This window comes from Doryrhamphus excisus, chromosome 22 (genome assembly GCF_030265055.1).
Source record: "Doryrhamphus excisus isolate RoL2022-K1 chromosome 22, RoL_Dexc_1.0, whole genome shotgun sequence".
Lineage (NCBI taxonomy): Eukaryota > Metazoa > Chordata > Actinopteri > Syngnathiformes > Syngnathidae > Doryrhamphus > Doryrhamphus excisus.
The window spans coordinates 7,105,001-7,123,741 of NC_080487.1; the positions used below are offsets into that span (position 1 = coordinate 7,105,001).

Below are 18,741 nucleotides of genomic sequence, written 5' to 3' on the forward strand. Positions count from 1 at the left end.
TTTAGTTTACCAATTGAAATGCCCCGATTCACATTTTTTTCTGGCAATACCAATACCTTGTGAGGAAGTGGTAGTTGTGAGCAAGTGGTAGAAAATGAATGAATGAAATGAATGAATGTCATCGATATCGGCCGATTTCACTCCTGAATGATCGGGATCAGGATTCATTCATTCATTCATTTTCTACCGCTTTTTCCTCACGAGGGTCGCGGAGGGTGCTGGAGCCTATCCCAGCTGTCTTTGGGCGAGAGGCAGGGTACACCCTGGACTGGTCGCCAGCCAATCACAGGGCACATATAGACAAACAACCATTCACACTCACATTCATACCTATGGACAATTTAGAGTCGCCAATGAACCTAGCATGTTTTTTGGAATGTGGGAGGAAACCGGAGTACCCGGAGAAAACCCACGCATGCACGGGGAGAACATGCAAACTCCACACAGAGATGGCCGAGGGTGGAATTTAACCCTGGTCTCCTAGCTGTGAGGTCTGCGCGCTAACCACTCGACCGAACGTGCCTCCCTGGGATCAGGATTGGCAGCATAAAATCCTGATCAGAACATCCCTAAATAATCCTTTGCTGATGTTCTTCTTCTACCTACACTGACGTGTCTCATGGATCAGAAGAAGCTGGTATCTACAATTTCTGATATGTGAGTTGCACTGTTATCGGAATGGATCAACCCCACCACTAATTATAATCACCGTTTAACCTTCCTCTTGTGTTAGCTTTCTAGTATCATCTCTTATGTTACCGGGTCAGTTTTGACCCATATATTAAATCAGCTATAAAATACACTAAAAACAATAAGTTACCATCAAATTTGCTTCTCATGTCTTGGTTACCTTCTTAGGCTTCCTCATCCATGAAAATGTTGGTTTTAATACTTTTGGTGTGGGCATGTAGGCCTTTTTTGTCACTATACCCATCAATTTCAATTTCCAAAAATGGTAAAATGAACCTCAAAAGAATCATATTCATAAATTGAAGGTTCTTTTGTTACCTGGCTATTACTGAGAGCTATAGAAGCACTTAAAGCAATTAGTTTTATTTATTTTCTCATTTTAGTATTAATCACTAAAGAAACATCTATGGTGTTCGGGTCAATTTGGACCCTTATATATTAATGTCAAGAAAAGGGAGAAAAAGTTCTTGTTTTCAGCAACAGAACTTTCGTATAAAGTGAAATCAAAAAGCAGAACAGGTCCAGATCTTGGTTCCCTGTACTTCTTGCCATTCTTTCCATGATCCAAATTGTAAAAGTGAAATCAACCATCAAATGAGTGAATTCACCTCACATGTCTGGACATTGTTTTTCTGCTGGTATACTGGAAAAGCGGTCAAAATGAGAATCCCCTGAAGCTTACATGATGAGAAGAGGAGCTGGTTGTCATTGTGTTGGCTAATTGTACACTTAGGATTTCAGTTGTGGTTCAAAATATTGCTTTATAGTCATATTATTATAACCAGGTCGAAACCGACCCTAACAATACAGTGGTCATAATTTCAACCAGACCATTTTAAAATGTAGTAAAAATAATTTTTTTGGTTTTATTTTGTTGAAATAGAGTTTCCTGACAAAGTCAAAAAGCCTTCATGCAATAAACAAATGTTATGTGATTCTTTTTATGCATTAGAATGTAAAACGGGTTGGTGCCGACCCTAACACAAGAGGAGGGTTAAAAAAAAATAATACTTTGCCTTTTTTCAAATGTGTGTGTGTGCCTCTGTAATTGTGTAAGATATTATGATAGAGCCACATATTGTTTTCCCTGTCATGCCGTATGGAGTATAAAAAAAATAGCCTTATACCAATATAACAAATGAATGTGCTTACCTGGATGGTGTGTGAATCGCTGGCTTGTCCGAGGATTTCCAAAAGGGCGGGATCGGACACAAAAAAGAATCGTGGGAACAGAAGACGTTTTTTCTCGAGGTAGCTGTTAAAAAAAAAAATAAAAAAAAAACATGCATGAGAAGTGAGTTGCAGTTCTACTCCAATCCTTTAGGCGGCAGTAATGCTCATTACAAACAGCCACACTTGTTATTGTTTTACTGTAGCACAATCCGCTACCCCATGTTCGTCCACATGCAAGTGTCCTGTAAGCGTACCTGTAAGCGTGTGTGTATATATGTGTGTTTGTGCACATATCAGTGTGTGTTTATAGGCCGGTCTGTACCCTGTCAGAGACTTTTGACAAAAATCCAGTTGTTTCTGAAGATCTGGCAACACCTCTCCCAACATCGGATCCCCGACACAACACTCCACCACATTGGGGACTTTCCGGGCTCGCTGCATGATTTCGATCCATGTCGAGTCGATTTTCTGGAAGCGCTCCGCTTCCTGTATAGTGAATATGAAATGGTTATTGGTTACGAGCATTTTTAGCAGATGAAAGCAAGGAGTTAAACTTTACCTGAGGTAGGTCTTTGGCGATGTCGCCACCAACGAACACGGCCTCCAAGTAAATCCACAGGTTTTGCACAATGACCCACTGCTCGATGACGTCTGTTGATGTGGACAGCTTGGCGACCCAGTCTTGGATCTCGGCTTTGTAGTAAGTGCAGTATCTGTCACGTTAAAGGGACCTGTTATGCTTTTTCAATGTTTCTGATCTATGAATTCATTCATTCATTCAATTATCCTTATCCTCACGAGCATGGAGCCTATCCCAGCTGTCTTCTGGTGAGAGGTACATTCTGGACTGGTGGCCAGCCAATCACAGGGCACATATAGACAAACAACTATTCACACTCACATTCATACCTATGGACAATTTGGAGTGGCCAATTAACCTAGCATGTTTTTGGAATGTGGGAGGAAACCGGAGTCCCCGGAGAAAACCCACGCATGCACGGGGAGAACATGCAAACTCCTGATCTATAAATGTCACACTAATTATTGGAACACAACATTTGTTTGGTATTCTGATTGACCCTTGACCTGCATCCACAAGTGAAGCCAATCATGAGAAAGGGTATTTAAGTTGGCCAATTGCAAGTTGCATCTTCTCTGAAGAGTAGCATCACGGTAGCCCCAAAACAATGATGTCACATGACCTGAGAGTAAAGATTGTTCAACATCATGGTCTAGGGGTAGGATACAAAAACTAGCATGTTTTTGGAATGTGGGAGGAAACCGGAGTACCCGGAGAAAACCCGCGCATGCACGGGGAGAACATGCAAACTCCACACAGAGATGGCCGAGGGTGGAATTGAACCCTGGTCTCCTAACTGCGAGGTCTGCGCACTAACCACTAGACCGCCGCGCCGCCCACATCCCAACAACCAGTCATTTAGAAAGGGACATCTTGAAAATGTCCAACCTGAAACCGAGTGGAGCCATTTGAAAATCCAAAACACCTACAAAAAGGAAGTTTACACCCGTTGTACAAACTTTGATAGAAATCAGGATGGAAACCGGAAAGGGATTCTTAGTTGAATAACTAAACCTTCATCGGCAGCTAATTGGTCTCTCCAGCACTCCTGTTTGAATCAAATTGTAAACTGTACCTGAGACCCCATCGACTCGTGTAGTGTCAGGGCCGCTGACAGCTTGGAAATATCTAAAAATATAGTTCTGCCAAAGAACAAGCAAATTTGACATGACTGGTCTACCTGTTGCTTAGCAGTGATCCCAGCACCATCAGACTGTCCTCCAGAGTGGTCAGGATCTCTGTTGTCTCTCCGCCTTTCAGCATGAGCTCCCCCCTGTCCTTGAAGTCCATCAGGCTCAGATTTTGGTCAAACCACACCGCCTTCACGCCTGTCAACTTGGCTTCGATATCCCGCTCTTTCACCGCCGATATGCAGATGTCCTGAAAAGGAGGAGCCCGGCTTGAGAAGGCCAACGCTAGAGAGCCGCGGCGCAGCATCAAACCTCAATGTCGTCCTTGTACTTCAACAGGGGCGCCTCTATGATGTTGTCCAGCGTGCAGGTGCTGGACTCCACCTCAAATTTGTGCCCCGTCAGGTTGGAGATCTGATCCCAGTGTCTCCGAATCATGGACTTATTTGTCATCATCTCGAGGAGGGGGCACAGCTCGTTAAAGTCGTCGATGGTTTTCTTCAAGTCCAGGAAGGCTTGCCATTCCTTGAGGCCCTTAGGCAGGCGTCGGCACCTGGAAGTAGACATAGGTGGACATCTTGGATTGAACACACTGAATACTGACTACTACTTTTGTTCCATTTTCCATTCATTCATTCATTCATTTTCTACCGCTTTTTCCTCACGAGGGTCACGGGGGGTGCTGGAGCCTATCCCAGCTGTCTTCGGGCGAGAGGCGGGGTACACCCTGGACTGGTGGCCAGCCAATCACAGGGCTCATATAGACAAACAACCATTCACACTCACATTCATACCTATGGACAATTTGGAGTGGCCAATTAACCTAGCATGTTTTTGGAATGTGGGAGGAAATCGGAGTACCCGGAGAAAACCCACGCATGCACGGGGAGAACATGCAAACTCCACACAGAGATGGCCGAGGGTGGAATTGAACCCTGGTCTCCTAGCTGTGAGGTCTGCGCGCTAACCACTAGACCGCCGTGCCGCCCCATTTTCCATTTTTTAACAAAATATCTTGTTAAGCCTCACAGGGGCATCAATTTACAATAACACACTGGGTGGTTTTGCCGTCTCTCCCTGTCCTTTCTGTGGGGGAGTGGAGCCCCATGTTGCCAAAGAAAATCATAGGGCCTAACTGCGTTTTTTATATATATTTTCTGGAGAGGAATGGAAGCATATTTATATAAATTATAGCATTTTATAGCATTTTTGTAATTATAGCAATTTATAAATGGATGGATGGGAAAGAATGGGGCCCTATAAATTATCAGATTATCCGTCATACTTTATTTTTCTACATTATTCCGATGCAAAAAATGTGGGACAAACCGTGCGGAACCCCCACATGTATATTATAATACTGGAAAGGTCTCCATGGTGGGTATTGTGCTATATTTAGTGTGTAACATTCAACCATGGCAACGTAATTGATGGAATAAATTGAAAACGAGCCTCTGGATTAGAAGCCCCGCCCCCCACAACACGTAATGTCACCAGATAGGTCTCGATGTGGGTGTACCAGCCCTATTAATATTTGGTACATTTTGTGTATCCATGGCAACGTTATTGACAAAGTTGAAAACAGGCCACTGTGCAATATCTGATCAACCTCCATGTGCAATATTAAGGGCTCTTAATGCAATATACTAAGTTCTATGTGAAGTATTTCTATAATGCCTCATATTAACTCTCTAACAAGATCTCAGTGTATAGACTGGTCATATATCTCATCTCGTTTCATATTATCTACATACTGTATTGTATATAACTGTTGATTTTGTTAATACTTGGGTTGTTTATATTGTTTATTTTTCTATATTGTGTATTTTGTACTGCTTATCTGACTCTGTACTCTTGCTGCTGTGCAATGCAAATTTCCCCACTGAGGGACGAATAAAGGCATATCTTATCTATCTTATCTCTTATCTTGATTAGGAGCCGCCATCCAGCCAGGCTGGAGGAAAGCAATAGGCGGGCCCATTTCAAATGTCAGCTGAAATATTTCTAGTCGTCTATACAACACCAACCTGTTCTGAAAGTCCATAAGTTCACTATTGATCTTCTCAATATCCACTTCCGTCCACAGGAGCTTGGAGTGGCCGGTGATGGTGGCCATCACCGTGTCGTACAGGCCGTAGAGCTTCTGTAAAAGATCTAGCTCTTTCCTAGCAGCAACAGAAAGCACAGGGAAGCATCACCACAATCCTTAAAAGTATATAATATTACAGTATATTATATTTGAAGGACTTCCAAAGGTGCGAGGCTGCCTGTGTACTTTTTATTGTGAAGAGAGTCATAGTTTGACACGGGTAGACCCAGTAGCTGCTCGCCGGAATTGTAGATTGTGAAGTTTCTCCACAACTCAGCAAACCTGGCCTGCAGAGGAATGGCAAACCCATTAAAGAAAAATAATAACAGGAACCTCAAACAGTAAATACAATAACAGCTAAATAAAACACAAAAAAATATTCAGGGTTAGTCAATTTACAGTGCCCTCTTTTGGGATCGTAATAAAGATTGGTTCTTTTATGCAAAGTTAATTTTTCCTCAACTTTATTTAATAAAGTGGAACCTCGGTTGTCGCCATTTCATAAAAATATAAATCCAATCAATCTAACACAAAATATAAAATCTCAATCTCAATAATAAGACCAATACCACGCTGAATTATCAGTCGCTTACATATGAGCAACAGATCCTTTAACACAGGGGTCTCAAACTCAATTTACTTGGGGGCCACTGGAGCTAGGGTCTAGGTGAGACTGGACCGCATCAGGTTTTCCAAAAGAAACAAAAAAAACCCTGCATTTATTAAAAACAAAATTTTTTTAAAAACTTCGCTTTGGTTCCAATTTTCTAGAAGAAAAGCTCTGATAAAACATTCCACTGTTCTCAAATATCTTACTTTTAATTTTTCTACAATAAGATGAAAAATAAATAAACAAATCAAGAATAAAGAAAATCAATCAATCAGTAATAAATAAATAAATATAATAATAATAATAATAATAATAATAAAACGGCAAATAATAAAAACTTAAAAAACCACATATAGTTGGTGGGTAGACAAATTATTTTTTTCAAATCAAAATTAACAAAGCATTATTAGAGCCCTGTAGACATGACAAAACACAACATTTATACTCTTTTTTATTTACAACATATTGCGCAACTGCAGGGTCTTGAGACACATGCTAACTCGCAAACTAGAGAGCTAGCGACCTAAACGGTAGCCTTCAAGTTATTTCCTTTAAACTTAAATAACCAAAAACTTACCACTTCCACACGGATAGGGAGGATAATTATTAACAGTTATTTAAACTTTAACATGAACATTAATCATTCATTCATTCATTCAATTTCTACCGCTTTTCCTCACGAGGGTCGCGGGGGCGTGCTGGAGCCTATCCCAGCTGTCTTTGGGCGAGAGGCGGGGTACACCCTGGACTGGTCGCCAGCCAATCACAGGGCACATATAGACAAACAACCATTCACACTCACATTCATACCTATGGACAATTTGGAGTGGCCAATTAACCATGTTTTTGGAATGTGGGAGGAAACCGGAGTACCCGAAGAAAACTCACGCATGCACAGGGAGAACATGCAAACTCCACACAGAGATGGCCAAGGGTGGGAACATTAATCAAATGTAATAATTTTTTCTGGGTACATGATACCATACAGCATCCATATCAAACTTGCGCGGGCCGCACTAACATTAAACTTTCATATCAAGGCGGGGGCCTCAAACTAGTGTCCTGCAGGCCACATTTGGCCCGCGAGCCGCATGTTTGAGACCCCTGCTTTAACATGATCAAGGATATTGTAGCCACCAGTTTCATTTATAAGTCGCTCTGGAGTATATGGAATATAAGTCACAGGAACAGCCAACCTATGAAAATAGTGCGACTTATAGTCCGGAAAATACGGTATATAGTCAGGTAATTTAGCTCATAAAGGTTTGGAGGAGGATAACAGCAGAGGGCTGGCCATTCAACCTGTCAATATTCCCAAATGTTTTCTACTACTACTAGTAGTACAACTACTATTACTACTACTACTCACAAGTTTACCTTTTCAAAAACAGATCAGTACCAACAGTCGACTCAAGTTTCCATACTTTTTACAAATTCTAAATTCCTTATATAGTAACTACAGTATAGGAATATTGTATCTGTACCTGGAAGTTCTGGAGCCTGCGGCTGGCCTCTTTGGGTTCTATTCCTTCACCCATGGGGCCATCCTGTAGCACGTTAAGTGATTAAGAGTGTAAATTGATATAAAAAAGTGCACAGTGAGGGATAGATGTCCAGCTTACCGTATCATAGTCATCCATAAAAGTGCCAACGTCTTTTTCAAAAACGCCCACACGCTCCTGGAGGCTCTGTTTGAGGGTGGGCTGCATACGGAACAGCTGATCCTGAACCGACATCTGGGAACCAAACAAACACATTCAGTTCAAGACCTCTCTGATGATCTTTGTTATCTTTGTTAAGTCAATATTTAGAATTTGTTTGCAGCTTGTCACATTTAAATGTTTCAGATCATCTAACAAATCTAAATATTATTCAATGAATCATCAAACTAATTTAATCCTGGGAAGCTTCACCACTGTTCCATGTTTTTGTCATTTGTGGATAATGGCTCTCACTGTGGTTTGCTGGAGTCTTTAGAAATTGATGTATAATCAATAATTTATTATTAATAAATTAAAAATAAATCCTTTAACAAATCTAAATATTATTCAATGAATCATCAAACTAATTTAATCCTGGGAAGCTTCACCACTGTTCCATGTTTTTGTCATTTGTGGATAATGGCTCTCACTGTGGTTTGCTGGAGTCTTTAGAAATTGATTTATAATTAATAATTTATTATTAATAAATACATTATGATTAATTTAATAATTTATAATTACTTTCTTTCTCATTTTTTCCTGAATTTGTTTAGATTCTGGCGTGATGTCTAGCTTTCCTGATTGAGAACAGGCGTGGTCGCCATCAGGCATGGGCGTGGCTACAGAAATTTAACTCAGGTGAGAGTTAAAACATACAGCAACTCATTTTTTTCTCACCTTAATAAAAAGTTTCATCTAATTCATCTAATTTTGTGTTCAGTTTTGTTTTCATTGACTCATGTTTAAATGTGTTTTCTGATTATGATTTAAGTGTGACAAAAAGTCAAAGGAATAAGAAATCCGGAAGAGGGCAAGCACTTCTTCGCACCACTTTATATAAACCGTACTAACAGCCTTGGTCAAAAGCCTTGTGAAGAAACGGCCCAAGCCGTAGACCTCCCCTGGCTCCTTCTCAGTCATTTCAGCTTCATAAAGGATGAGAATGTCATAGGCGTCCTGCAAGAGTCAAACAGGACATAGCATCACAACCGTGCAAAACAAGCAAAGCCAAACATGAACCCGTTCATACTTGAGTGTAAATCAGTGTGATGTTGGTGTTGATCTCAGAATCCCGGAGATCGCTCAGTGTCTTCATTGAGCAGCGCACGTCGTCCAAATTGACTACAGGATGAGACAGTTGCGTAAAACTCTTGTGCGTGTGCAAGCTGGTTGTGATGATGTTCCTCCTGCACTCCTTCCTCAGGCATTTGCACAGGTGCTGCTTCCAGGCCTTAGCCTCCACCATGAGGGAGGACTTTAATTCCTCTGCACACAAGAAAATAAAAAAACATGTTGTCCACAGTTCCGTTGCAAAAGCCCCACCAGAATGTGAACGACTGCATTGTAAAAATTGACACTGGAATACGCCAGGAATACGAATACGTCTCAGGAGGCCGTTCAGACTTTCTCATTTGTCTGTAAAATGTTGGGATTAACAGTTCCTTTTTAAAATGTCCACCTTTAAAATACAGCCATATATGTTGGATCCAGCATGGGTAACATGTAATGTGGTTAGTACATTACAACCCCGCTCTGTGTATGCACACTCTATAATGCTACACAGACAACCGCTTTTTTTACTAATACATATCATTTATCTTTCTATTCATTAAATACAGTATAAAATTGACATATATATATGACGCTTTAATTTGATTAATTTGTTACAAATCTTATTAAAATGTTAAATCTTTCCATCAAATACAGTAAAAATGGGCCTATTTAAGACATAGTTGTTAATGGTGATTAATCATGATTAATTTGTTGAACATCACATACCGTAAAAAGGGGAATATTTAAGACAGTTGCTAATGGTGATTAATCATGAATAATGTGTTAAGCATATTATTAATCTTGATTGCAAAATGTAATATTTCTATTAATTAAATACAGTAAAAATTGGCATATGACACTTATAAATGGTGATTAATCATGATTAATTTGTTGAACATCTGATTAATCTTGATTAAAAATTCTATATTTCTATTCATTAAATAGAGTAAAAATGGGCATATATATGACATACTTATAAATGGTGATTAATCATGATTAATTTGTTACAAATCTTACTAAAATTAATAATCTTTCTATTTATCAAATACAGTAAAAATGGGCATATGACACTTATAAATGGTGATTAATCATGATTAATTTGTTACAAATCTTAAAATGTGTAATCACACAATCAAACTGTTCCCTGTTTAAAATGTCTGCCTTTAAAATACAGCCATATATGTTGGATCCCGAATCTGACCCAAAAGTAGAGACTGAGGTCCCTCAAAAAATGTGTTTATTTCAAGATGTCTCTCAATGGTAAGTAGCTTTAGCAGTTTAGTTTTTCTTTTTAGGTTTTGTACAGCATGGGTAACATGTAATGTGGTTAGTACATTACAACCCCACTCTGTGTATGCACACTCTATAATGCTACACCAGGGGTCGGGAACCTTTTTGGCTACAAGAGCCATGAAGACCAGATATTTTAAAATGTGTATCTATGAGAGCCATATACATTTTTTTAAACATTGAATGCAATAAAATGTGTGCAGCGCAGTGTCCAATAATAAATCAAATACTTGCTGCCATTAATGCAACTTCTGCTGCTGCATGGTTTTGCACCGTACTCAGTATATTTCATTCTTTTGGCCATCTTTGCCAGAAGGCTTGGTTCTGCAGCTTTAGCTAGGTGACTATTTGACTAATGGAGGAAAGTTTACATTTACATCTTAATGACCGAGGTAGACTACCGCATTACCCAGTAATAATCGAGTTTTGGTGTTTGACCTGGAAAATATCATCAGGAAAGATAGATATGGTCGGCCGTATTGCAGTAGAAAATAGATGGACGGATTAAAATGCATAAGAAAGTTGTTTATTTTTAATATTTTTAACAGTGATTTCTGTGATGTTTACTTTAAAATGTTAGCAAACATACATTTTTATTGTGGTAATTGCTTGAGAGCCAGATACAGTTATCAAAAGAGCCCTACCTGGCTCCCGAGCCATAGGTTCCCTACCTCTGTGCTACACAGACAACCGCTTTTTTTTACTAATACATATCATTTATCTTCTATTCATCAAATACAGTAAAAATGGGCCTATTTAAGACATAGTTGTTAATGGTGATTAATCATGATTAATTTGCGGAACATCTGATTAATCTTTATTTTAAAAAAATTAATATTTCTATTCATTAAATACAGTAAAAAATTGGCATATATATGACATACTTATAAATGTGATTAATCATGATTAATTTGTTATAAATCTTATTAAAATTTGTTGGGTAATGATTAATTTGTTAAACTATTAATCTTGATTACAAAATGTAATATTTCTATTCATTAAATACAGTAAAAATGGGCATATATATGACACTTATAAATGGTGATTAATCTTGATTAATTTGTTACAAATCTTAACATGTGTAATCTTTCTATTTATCAAATACAGTAAAAATTGGCATATTTAAGACAGTTGTTAATGGTGATTAATCATGATTAATTTGTTGAAAATATGATTAATCTTGATTTTAACATGTAATATTTCTATTCATTAAATACAGTAAAAATGGGCATACATATGACATACTTATAAATGGTTATTAATCATGATTAATTTGTTACAAATTTGAATACAATTTGTAATCTTTTTTTCTTTCTATTTATCAAAGACAGTAAAAATGGGCATATTTAAGACATTGTTGTTAATGGTGATTTATCATTCATTACAAATCTGAATTAATCTGATTAAAATTTGACAGCCCTATTAAAAAACAACGATGACTCTCACGTCACAGAAATGCTGTAGTAAAAATGCACGAAGGAGGACGTGACGTAGGCCTCGCTCAAGTGCAGAACCGACCGTGTTTCTGAGACACATTGCGTAGTGGCTGCAGTGTAACACCAAGTTATAAAAGAGCGTCAGACTCCGTCTGCTGTCATAACAGAGAGGCATGCTTGCTCTGGTGCACACTCATTAATTAAATATATTAGTTACTGCCGTTAACGTGTTATTTTTGGCAGCCTCATTATTACTCCTATAAAAACGTCAAAACTACTACGAGGAGCTTACCTGTTGAGAATTCAATCAACCCGACATTAATGACGTCCTTAATTTCCTGAACTTGGTTTTCAAACATGTCATAGTGCTGCAGTTTATTTTTGATCTGAATCAAGGTTGGCTTGCTGTCCATGAAGACCTTTAAAAGAACACAAAAGTGTCATTCAAACTAAAAACTGATTTAAAAAAAAATATATATATCTCCTTCATGAGCCTTCTTTCATCATAAAGCCCAACCTTTATTTGCTTCTCCTTGTCCTCTGACCATAGCTCCTTAAACTTCATGAAGCGGTCCAGCACATTGGCGGCTTGTTCCTTCTGCGACTTCAAGGCGGACTTCAATGTGAAAATAACGACCTTGACGTCATCGTGCCTGACGACCCGGCTGTAGAAATTCATCTTCTCTCGACCTGTGAGTGGACGGAAGGTCAGGCTGAGGGGAAAAGCGGCGTGTATCGTGGGACCGTGACGGACCTTCGGTAGTTGTGTTGTCTTGCCTGTACTCCACCTCCCAGCATTGGATGCCCTTGATCACATCGAAGACGGAGTCGATGATTTGATGTATGGCACGGTGGATCTCGTCGACGCTGGGGACCATCACCTGCAGGAAAAATGGACAACAATTCTTGTATTTATGACACCCACCCATCCATTTTCTATGCCGCTTATCCTCAGTAGGGGGAGGAAACCGGAGTTCCCCGGACAAAAACCCATGCAAACTCCACACAGAGATGCCCAAGCATTCGAACCCAGGTCTCCTGACTGCGTGGCCAACATGGTAACCACTCGCCCAACCATATTTATGATATGTAAAAAAATAATCTCACCAATATGGTTCTTGATTTGTGCCTTTACTCACCACATTGGGGGTTGCCAGGTGGACTTCCGATTTGATCAAAGGCATCAACGCATTGTCAGACCTCGATTTCTGGAAAGAGCTACAATTCACAACATATTAACATATATAAACATCTATAATGTTATATACCGTATTTCCTGGACCATATGTCACACTTTTTGGATGCTCCTGTGACCGACAGTCAGGTGCATTCATTCATTCATTCATTTTCTACCGCTTATCCTCACAAAAGGTGCTGGAGCCTATCCCAGCTGTCTTTGGGCGAGAGGTGGGGTACACCCTGGACTGGTGGCCAGCCAATCACAGGGCACATACAGACAAACAACCATTCACACTCACATTCATACCTATGGACAATTTGGAGTCGCCAATTAACCTAGCATGTTTTTGGAATGTGGGGAAAAACCGGAGTACCCGGAAGAAACCCATTTTGCTAGTACTGTATCCAACCCAGTTAAGAGTCTTTCTGAATCCCAAACTTTTGTCTTGTTTTGAGTTAGTGTGCTACGTATATTATTATATAGTTTCCCAGTTAGTGTGCTATATGGCGCGTCTTGTCATGTAATTTATGCACTTTGTGAGCCCAAGTGTGTTCATAATGTATTTTTATCACAAACATCCCTGTTAGGGCGGCACGGCGATCTAGTGGTTAGCGCGCAGACCTCACAGCTAGGAGACTAGGGTTCAATTCCACCCTCGGCCATCTCTGTGTGGAGTTTGCATGTTCTCCCCGTGCATGCGTGGGTTTTCTCCGGGTACTCCGGTTTCCTCCCACATTCCAAAAACATGCTAGGTTAATTGGCCACTCCAAATTGTCCATAGGTATGAATGTGAGTGTGAATGGTTGTTTGTCTATATGTGTCCTGTGATTGGCTGGAGACCAGTCCAGGGTGTACCCTGTCTCTTGCCCGAAGACAGCTGGGATAGGCTCCAGCACCCCCGCGACCCTTGTGAGGAAAAGCGGTAGAAAATGAATGAATGAATAAAAAACCCTGTTAGCATAAATTGCTAACAAAATACCAACCAGAACCAGAAGTCAGCTATGTCATCAGGGGTTGACACTCAAAAACACATTGTATAGTTTTGCAATTCTAGTTTTACATGCATAAAACCATTTTTCTCTCTTTGGCTCCAAACGCCTTCGCCGCTATATCCTATATCCCCCAGTGCGGGCATGACGGGGACCACGGCTTGCGCCCTAAGTGGCTGCAGGTAGCCTGGCTGGCCGCTGGTCGCATCCGTTACTTATGCTGTTTATGTATGGACAGATGATTGTACTATTTTGCTTGTATTTCTGTATAAGAGACAAGAATAAAGGGCAACCACACACAATTCTAAATGCATATAAATGATCCGTGAAAGAGACAAATTAACATTCAAGATTACTTTTACCTTCACTGATGACATGACTGACTGTAAATGCTCAACTACAGTATCAAACTCTATGCTAACGACCACAATGCACAAAATGTATTTATTTTCATTTGACAGACAGAAAGGAAGAGTGAAGTTAACTTAAACGTGGAGTTAAGTTAGACGCAACATGTGCAAGGAAACCTCCACACACACACACACACACACACACACACACACACACACACACCAGACTCCTCATGCCGGACTTACTCAGGACCACAGATTCGCCTTTCGAGGGTCTTCAGGGATAACTTGGTTGTTTCCACCAGCGCATCCAACACCCGCGTGCCGAAGAAGTCATATTGTTTGGTAAATTCCTGAAATGGTTTTATTTCAAGCTTTAACGCCGTATCAACATCTACATCATCATCATCATCATCATCAGGAAAGCATACCTTCTCAAAGCGTGTTGCTTTGTACTTCTCTTGAGTCTCCGACGTCGTCGCCTCCCCGCCTTCAGAGGCCTTTTGGGTCTCCTTCTGTGCTGAAATGGGAAACAAACATTTAACTTTCGTAGTATGACTTGTGGGTTATAGATACTGTAAGTGCAGTGGTTCCCAAACAGTGGCTCCCCACTACATTAGTAATAGTACAGTCAAACCTTAATTGGTTTCCATGAAAATCTCAGTTTTAACATCGTCCCAACATCTAGCCCAGTAAAAATCAGCAGTATATAGGCAAATTATGGCTAGATAGAAAAGGGGAAATATCATCTTTTGGGTGTCTGGAACAAATGAATTGGATTGACAGCATTTTCTATAGGGACAAAATTGCTTCAGTTTTTGTATGTTTGGGTTTTTTGCATGTACACTGCCGCTCAAAAGTTTGGGATCACTTGCAAATTTCTTTGTTTTCCAATGAAAAACATGTTCATGCATTTCACAAACATTTTTATCCATTTCACAAACAATGAAAATGAATCAGATGATTTTCAAAGAAGGATGTACATTTTTGCATAGAGGCCTACTATCAACAACTGTCAGTCCTCTGCATCAATCTCCTGGTATGGCTGCTAATCCAAGTTCATCATTTCATAAGGCATTTCATAATAATAGATTATTAGAAAACCCATCTAAAAAAATCTCTTACCATGCTGTTAACTACTCCCTTCAGAGAGCAGCACAAACTGGGTCTAACAAGGACAGAAAAACGATGCACAACTGTGCAAGAAGACAAATATGTAAAAGTGTGTAGTTTAAGACAAAGACGCCTCACAGGTTGTGACCTAAATAGTAGCCGTCAAACACCAGTGTCAGTATCGACTTCAGGATTCTGGACTTCATGGCAGGATTGCCAAAAGAAATTCCAAGTGATCCCAAACTTTTGAGCAGTAGTGTATATTAGTGTACAAGCGTCTATTTCAATATCTGTGTACTTTTTGCTACCAAAAATGGCTTTATTACGGAGATAATAAGCACAAAATGTCAGGTTTTCCCACAATGCTCCGATCCAAAATCCGCAAGTGTGCAGGGTTGTGAATGTTGAACTGGGAATACGTGTGGATCCACTGTACTGGAAAGAATTATGTAGGCATTACTGGAATTGAGTCCGTCCGTAGCCTTCGGAGCTTGCTTGGACTTATAAATGTCGCTGAACACTTTTCCCAGATCATTGACTGCTTCTTTGACGTGAGTGCACTTCAGTTCCAGTTTCTTTAGACCCTCTCTGCACAGTTCCTATAAAAGTGGTTTAAAAATTCAACTGAATAGTCATACAGCTTTCATACAACTACAGTACATATGGATGCTGATCCTCTACCTGATTGACTTCAATCAGGTGTCGAACTGTGGTAGAGTCATCCTCAGGAAGCTCAAGCAGAACAGTCTCGGAGATCTCTCCAAGGTAATCATCAATGTGAAATTTGCAGATATCTTGCACCTGTGTGCAAAAGTTTATGCCTCAATGTCACATGACCCACCAAAAGTTAAGATATACAGTAATCCTTCGTTTATCATGGTTAATTGGTTCCAGATGTGATGGTGATAAGTGAATTTCCACAAAGTAGGATTCCTTCTTTACAATGGAATATATTGTAGTTTCTTTAAATTACACCATTTTCTATGAGGTGGACTTAAAGATATAAAATTCATTCATTTTCTACCACTTTTTCCTCACGAGGGTTGCGGGGGTGCTGGAGCCTATCCCAGCTGTCTTCGGACGAGAGGCGGGTACACCCTGGACTGGTCGCCAGCCAATCACAGGGCACATATAGACAAACAACCATTCACACTCACAATCATACCTATGGACAATTTGGAGTCGCCAATTAACCTAGCATGTTTTTGGAATGTGGGAGGAAACCGGAGTACCCGGAGAAAACCTACGCATGCACGGGAAGAACATGCAAACTCCACACAAGATGGCCGAGGATGGAATTGAACCCTGGTCTCCCAGCTGTGGTCTGCGCGCTAACCACTCAAACGCCGTGCCGCCCGATATAAAATTCATTCCAGATAAACAATATCACCATTTATTTATAACCTTGTTCACAAATCTGTATAAATATTTGATAGTGAGCACTAGTGAAGTGTTGAGTTTATATTTTTGTTGAGTATACTTATATAGACAGAAAATAAAATATTTAGTACAGTTTACCTTGTAGGAGAGCAGAAATGGTGGTAGACAGGAAGTGAGTTCGGGGGTTCAGAGTTTAGTTTTAGCTTGTTGCAGGCTATGGTGGCTGCAACAGTAACTTGTGTTATTAAACTATTATTATTGTGGCCGTTTTGAAATCCTTTAAACTTGAAAAATATAAATAAATAAAAGCCTGTTGTTCCAGTGATCAGTTCTGGTGCTTGTGTCAAACAATTACTGACACCTAGTGGCCAATGTCCAATATTACATTCACAAGTTGAATGGCTGATACTGTTTTTGTGCTGTTTTTGACATTGGTGAAATTACATAATGCAATTGTGCTACAACCTTTACAAATTAATCATTCATTTTCTACCGCTAATCCTCACGAGGGTCGCGGGGGATGCTGGAGCCTATCCCAGCTGTCTTTGGGAGAGAGGCGCCGTACACTCTGGACTGGTGGCCAGCCAATCACAGGGCACATATAGACAAACAACCATTCACACTCACATTCATACCTATGGACAATTTGGAGTCGCCAATTAACCTAGCATGTTGTTGGAATTAATTATTCATTCATTCATTCATTTTCTACCGCTTTTTCCTCACGAGGGTCGCGGAGGGTGCTGGAGCCTATCCCAGCTGTCTTTGGGCGAGAGGCGGGGTACACCCTGGACTGGTCGCCAGCCAATCACAGGGCACATATAGACAAACAACCATTCACACTCACATTCATACCTATGGACAATTTGGAGTCGCCAATTAACCTAGCATGTTTTTGGAATTAATCATATTAATCATTCATTCATTCATTCATTTTCTGCCGCTTTTCCTCACGAGGGTCGCTGAGGGTGCTGGAGCCTATCCCAGCTGTTTTCGGGCGAGAGGCGGGGTACACCCTGGACTGGTGGCCAGCCAATCACAGGGCACATATAGACAAACAACCATTCACACTCACATTCATACCTATGGACAATTTGGAGTGGCCAATTAACCTAGCATGTTTTTGGAATTAATCATATTAATCATATTACAGTAAATATTTTATTACAAAACTGTATTCATTAGAAATCCCACAGTTTTCCCACAGACTTGTCCTACTTTGTTTACGGTCAGTGGCATGGTGACTGAAATGTTAGCTCTGAAAAAATGATTGACGTTCCAAAGTTCCCGTACTAGATTAATATTATCCAGAGACGTAACGTGTGTATTTTGCAACCAGCACATCAATATGACTCCCACTGCAAATTACATTTTATCATCAGTATACTTCAATAATGGAACAATCAACCATTTCACCTACCACTCAAAATATACATATATAAATATAATATAATATGATATACTTATAAATAGAATGTCCCTGTAAAAATATCTGCGAATGTGACACATATACTTTAATTTGACTACTAAACATATGTACCTTGGTCAGGATTGACTTCAGCTCTGAAAGGGCATTGTGAATATTTTGAAAGTACTTGTCCAGGAGGAGGGACGACCACGTGACCATGACAGAGCCATAGCGCAGGAGAGACTCCACCTTTTCAAAGACAGACATTGACACATATGAGCACCTAAAAAAAAAACTCAAAACATTTTCTGCTCAACAACGGCTCCATCTGAAGGTCTGACTTGAACATTACTTTTAAGGTAAGGCAGAAGAATCCAACCTTTGTACACCGAGGGCTACATACTAAAAAAAGAAAAGATCCAAGGGCTTATTTTGATATTTTGTAAGCATATATAGGCAACGACATTTCGTTGGCAATTTCGCTACTGTGTTTTTGTGCAATGACAATAAAGGAAGTCTATCTATATATTCAGGAACAAACTGTACCTAAGCATTGTGATAAAGGTAAAA

General features: G+C 39.9%; 1 protein-coding gene across 1 annotated transcript in view; it reads right to left on the reverse strand.

The window, feature by feature from the left end:
- The window catches only part of LOC131109406 (dynein axonemal heavy chain 8-like), a 68,895-nt gene that overhangs the window by 34,542 nt on the left and 15,612 nt on the right, over nucleotides 1–18,741 (reverse strand). Inside the window, exons 19-38 of the mRNA XM_058061364.1 lie at nucleotides 18,304–18,420; nucleotides 16,065–16,184; nucleotides 15,844–15,982; nucleotides 14,702–14,790; nucleotides 14,517–14,623; nucleotides 12,891–12,969; nucleotides 12,506–12,632; nucleotides 12,269–12,441; nucleotides 12,044–12,170; nucleotides 9,003–9,238; nucleotides 8,825–8,929; nucleotides 7,895–8,008; nucleotides 7,757–7,819; nucleotides 5,849–5,949; nucleotides 5,601–5,738; nucleotides 3,886–4,126; nucleotides 3,624–3,823; nucleotides 2,423–2,576; nucleotides 2,186–2,349; nucleotides 1,843–1,945 (exon numbers count right to left, since the gene is read on the reverse strand). Of these exons, the coding sequence (XP_057917347.1) occupies nucleotides 1,843–1,945; nucleotides 2,186–2,349; nucleotides 2,423–2,576; nucleotides 3,624–3,823; nucleotides 3,886–4,126; nucleotides 5,601–5,738; nucleotides 5,849–5,949; nucleotides 7,757–7,819; nucleotides 7,895–8,008; nucleotides 8,825–8,929; nucleotides 9,003–9,238; nucleotides 12,044–12,170; nucleotides 12,269–12,441; nucleotides 12,506–12,632; nucleotides 12,891–12,969; nucleotides 14,517–14,623; nucleotides 14,702–14,790; nucleotides 15,844–15,982; nucleotides 16,065–16,184; nucleotides 18,304–18,420 (2,697 nt within the window). The remainder of the gene's footprint in view (nucleotides 1–1,842; nucleotides 1,946–2,185; nucleotides 2,350–2,422; nucleotides 2,577–3,623; nucleotides 3,824–3,885; nucleotides 4,127–5,600; nucleotides 5,739–5,848; nucleotides 5,950–7,756; nucleotides 7,820–7,894; nucleotides 8,009–8,824; nucleotides 8,930–9,002; nucleotides 9,239–12,043; nucleotides 12,171–12,268; nucleotides 12,442–12,505; nucleotides 12,633–12,890; nucleotides 12,970–14,516; nucleotides 14,624–14,701; nucleotides 14,791–15,843; nucleotides 15,983–16,064; nucleotides 16,185–18,303; nucleotides 18,421–18,741) is intronic.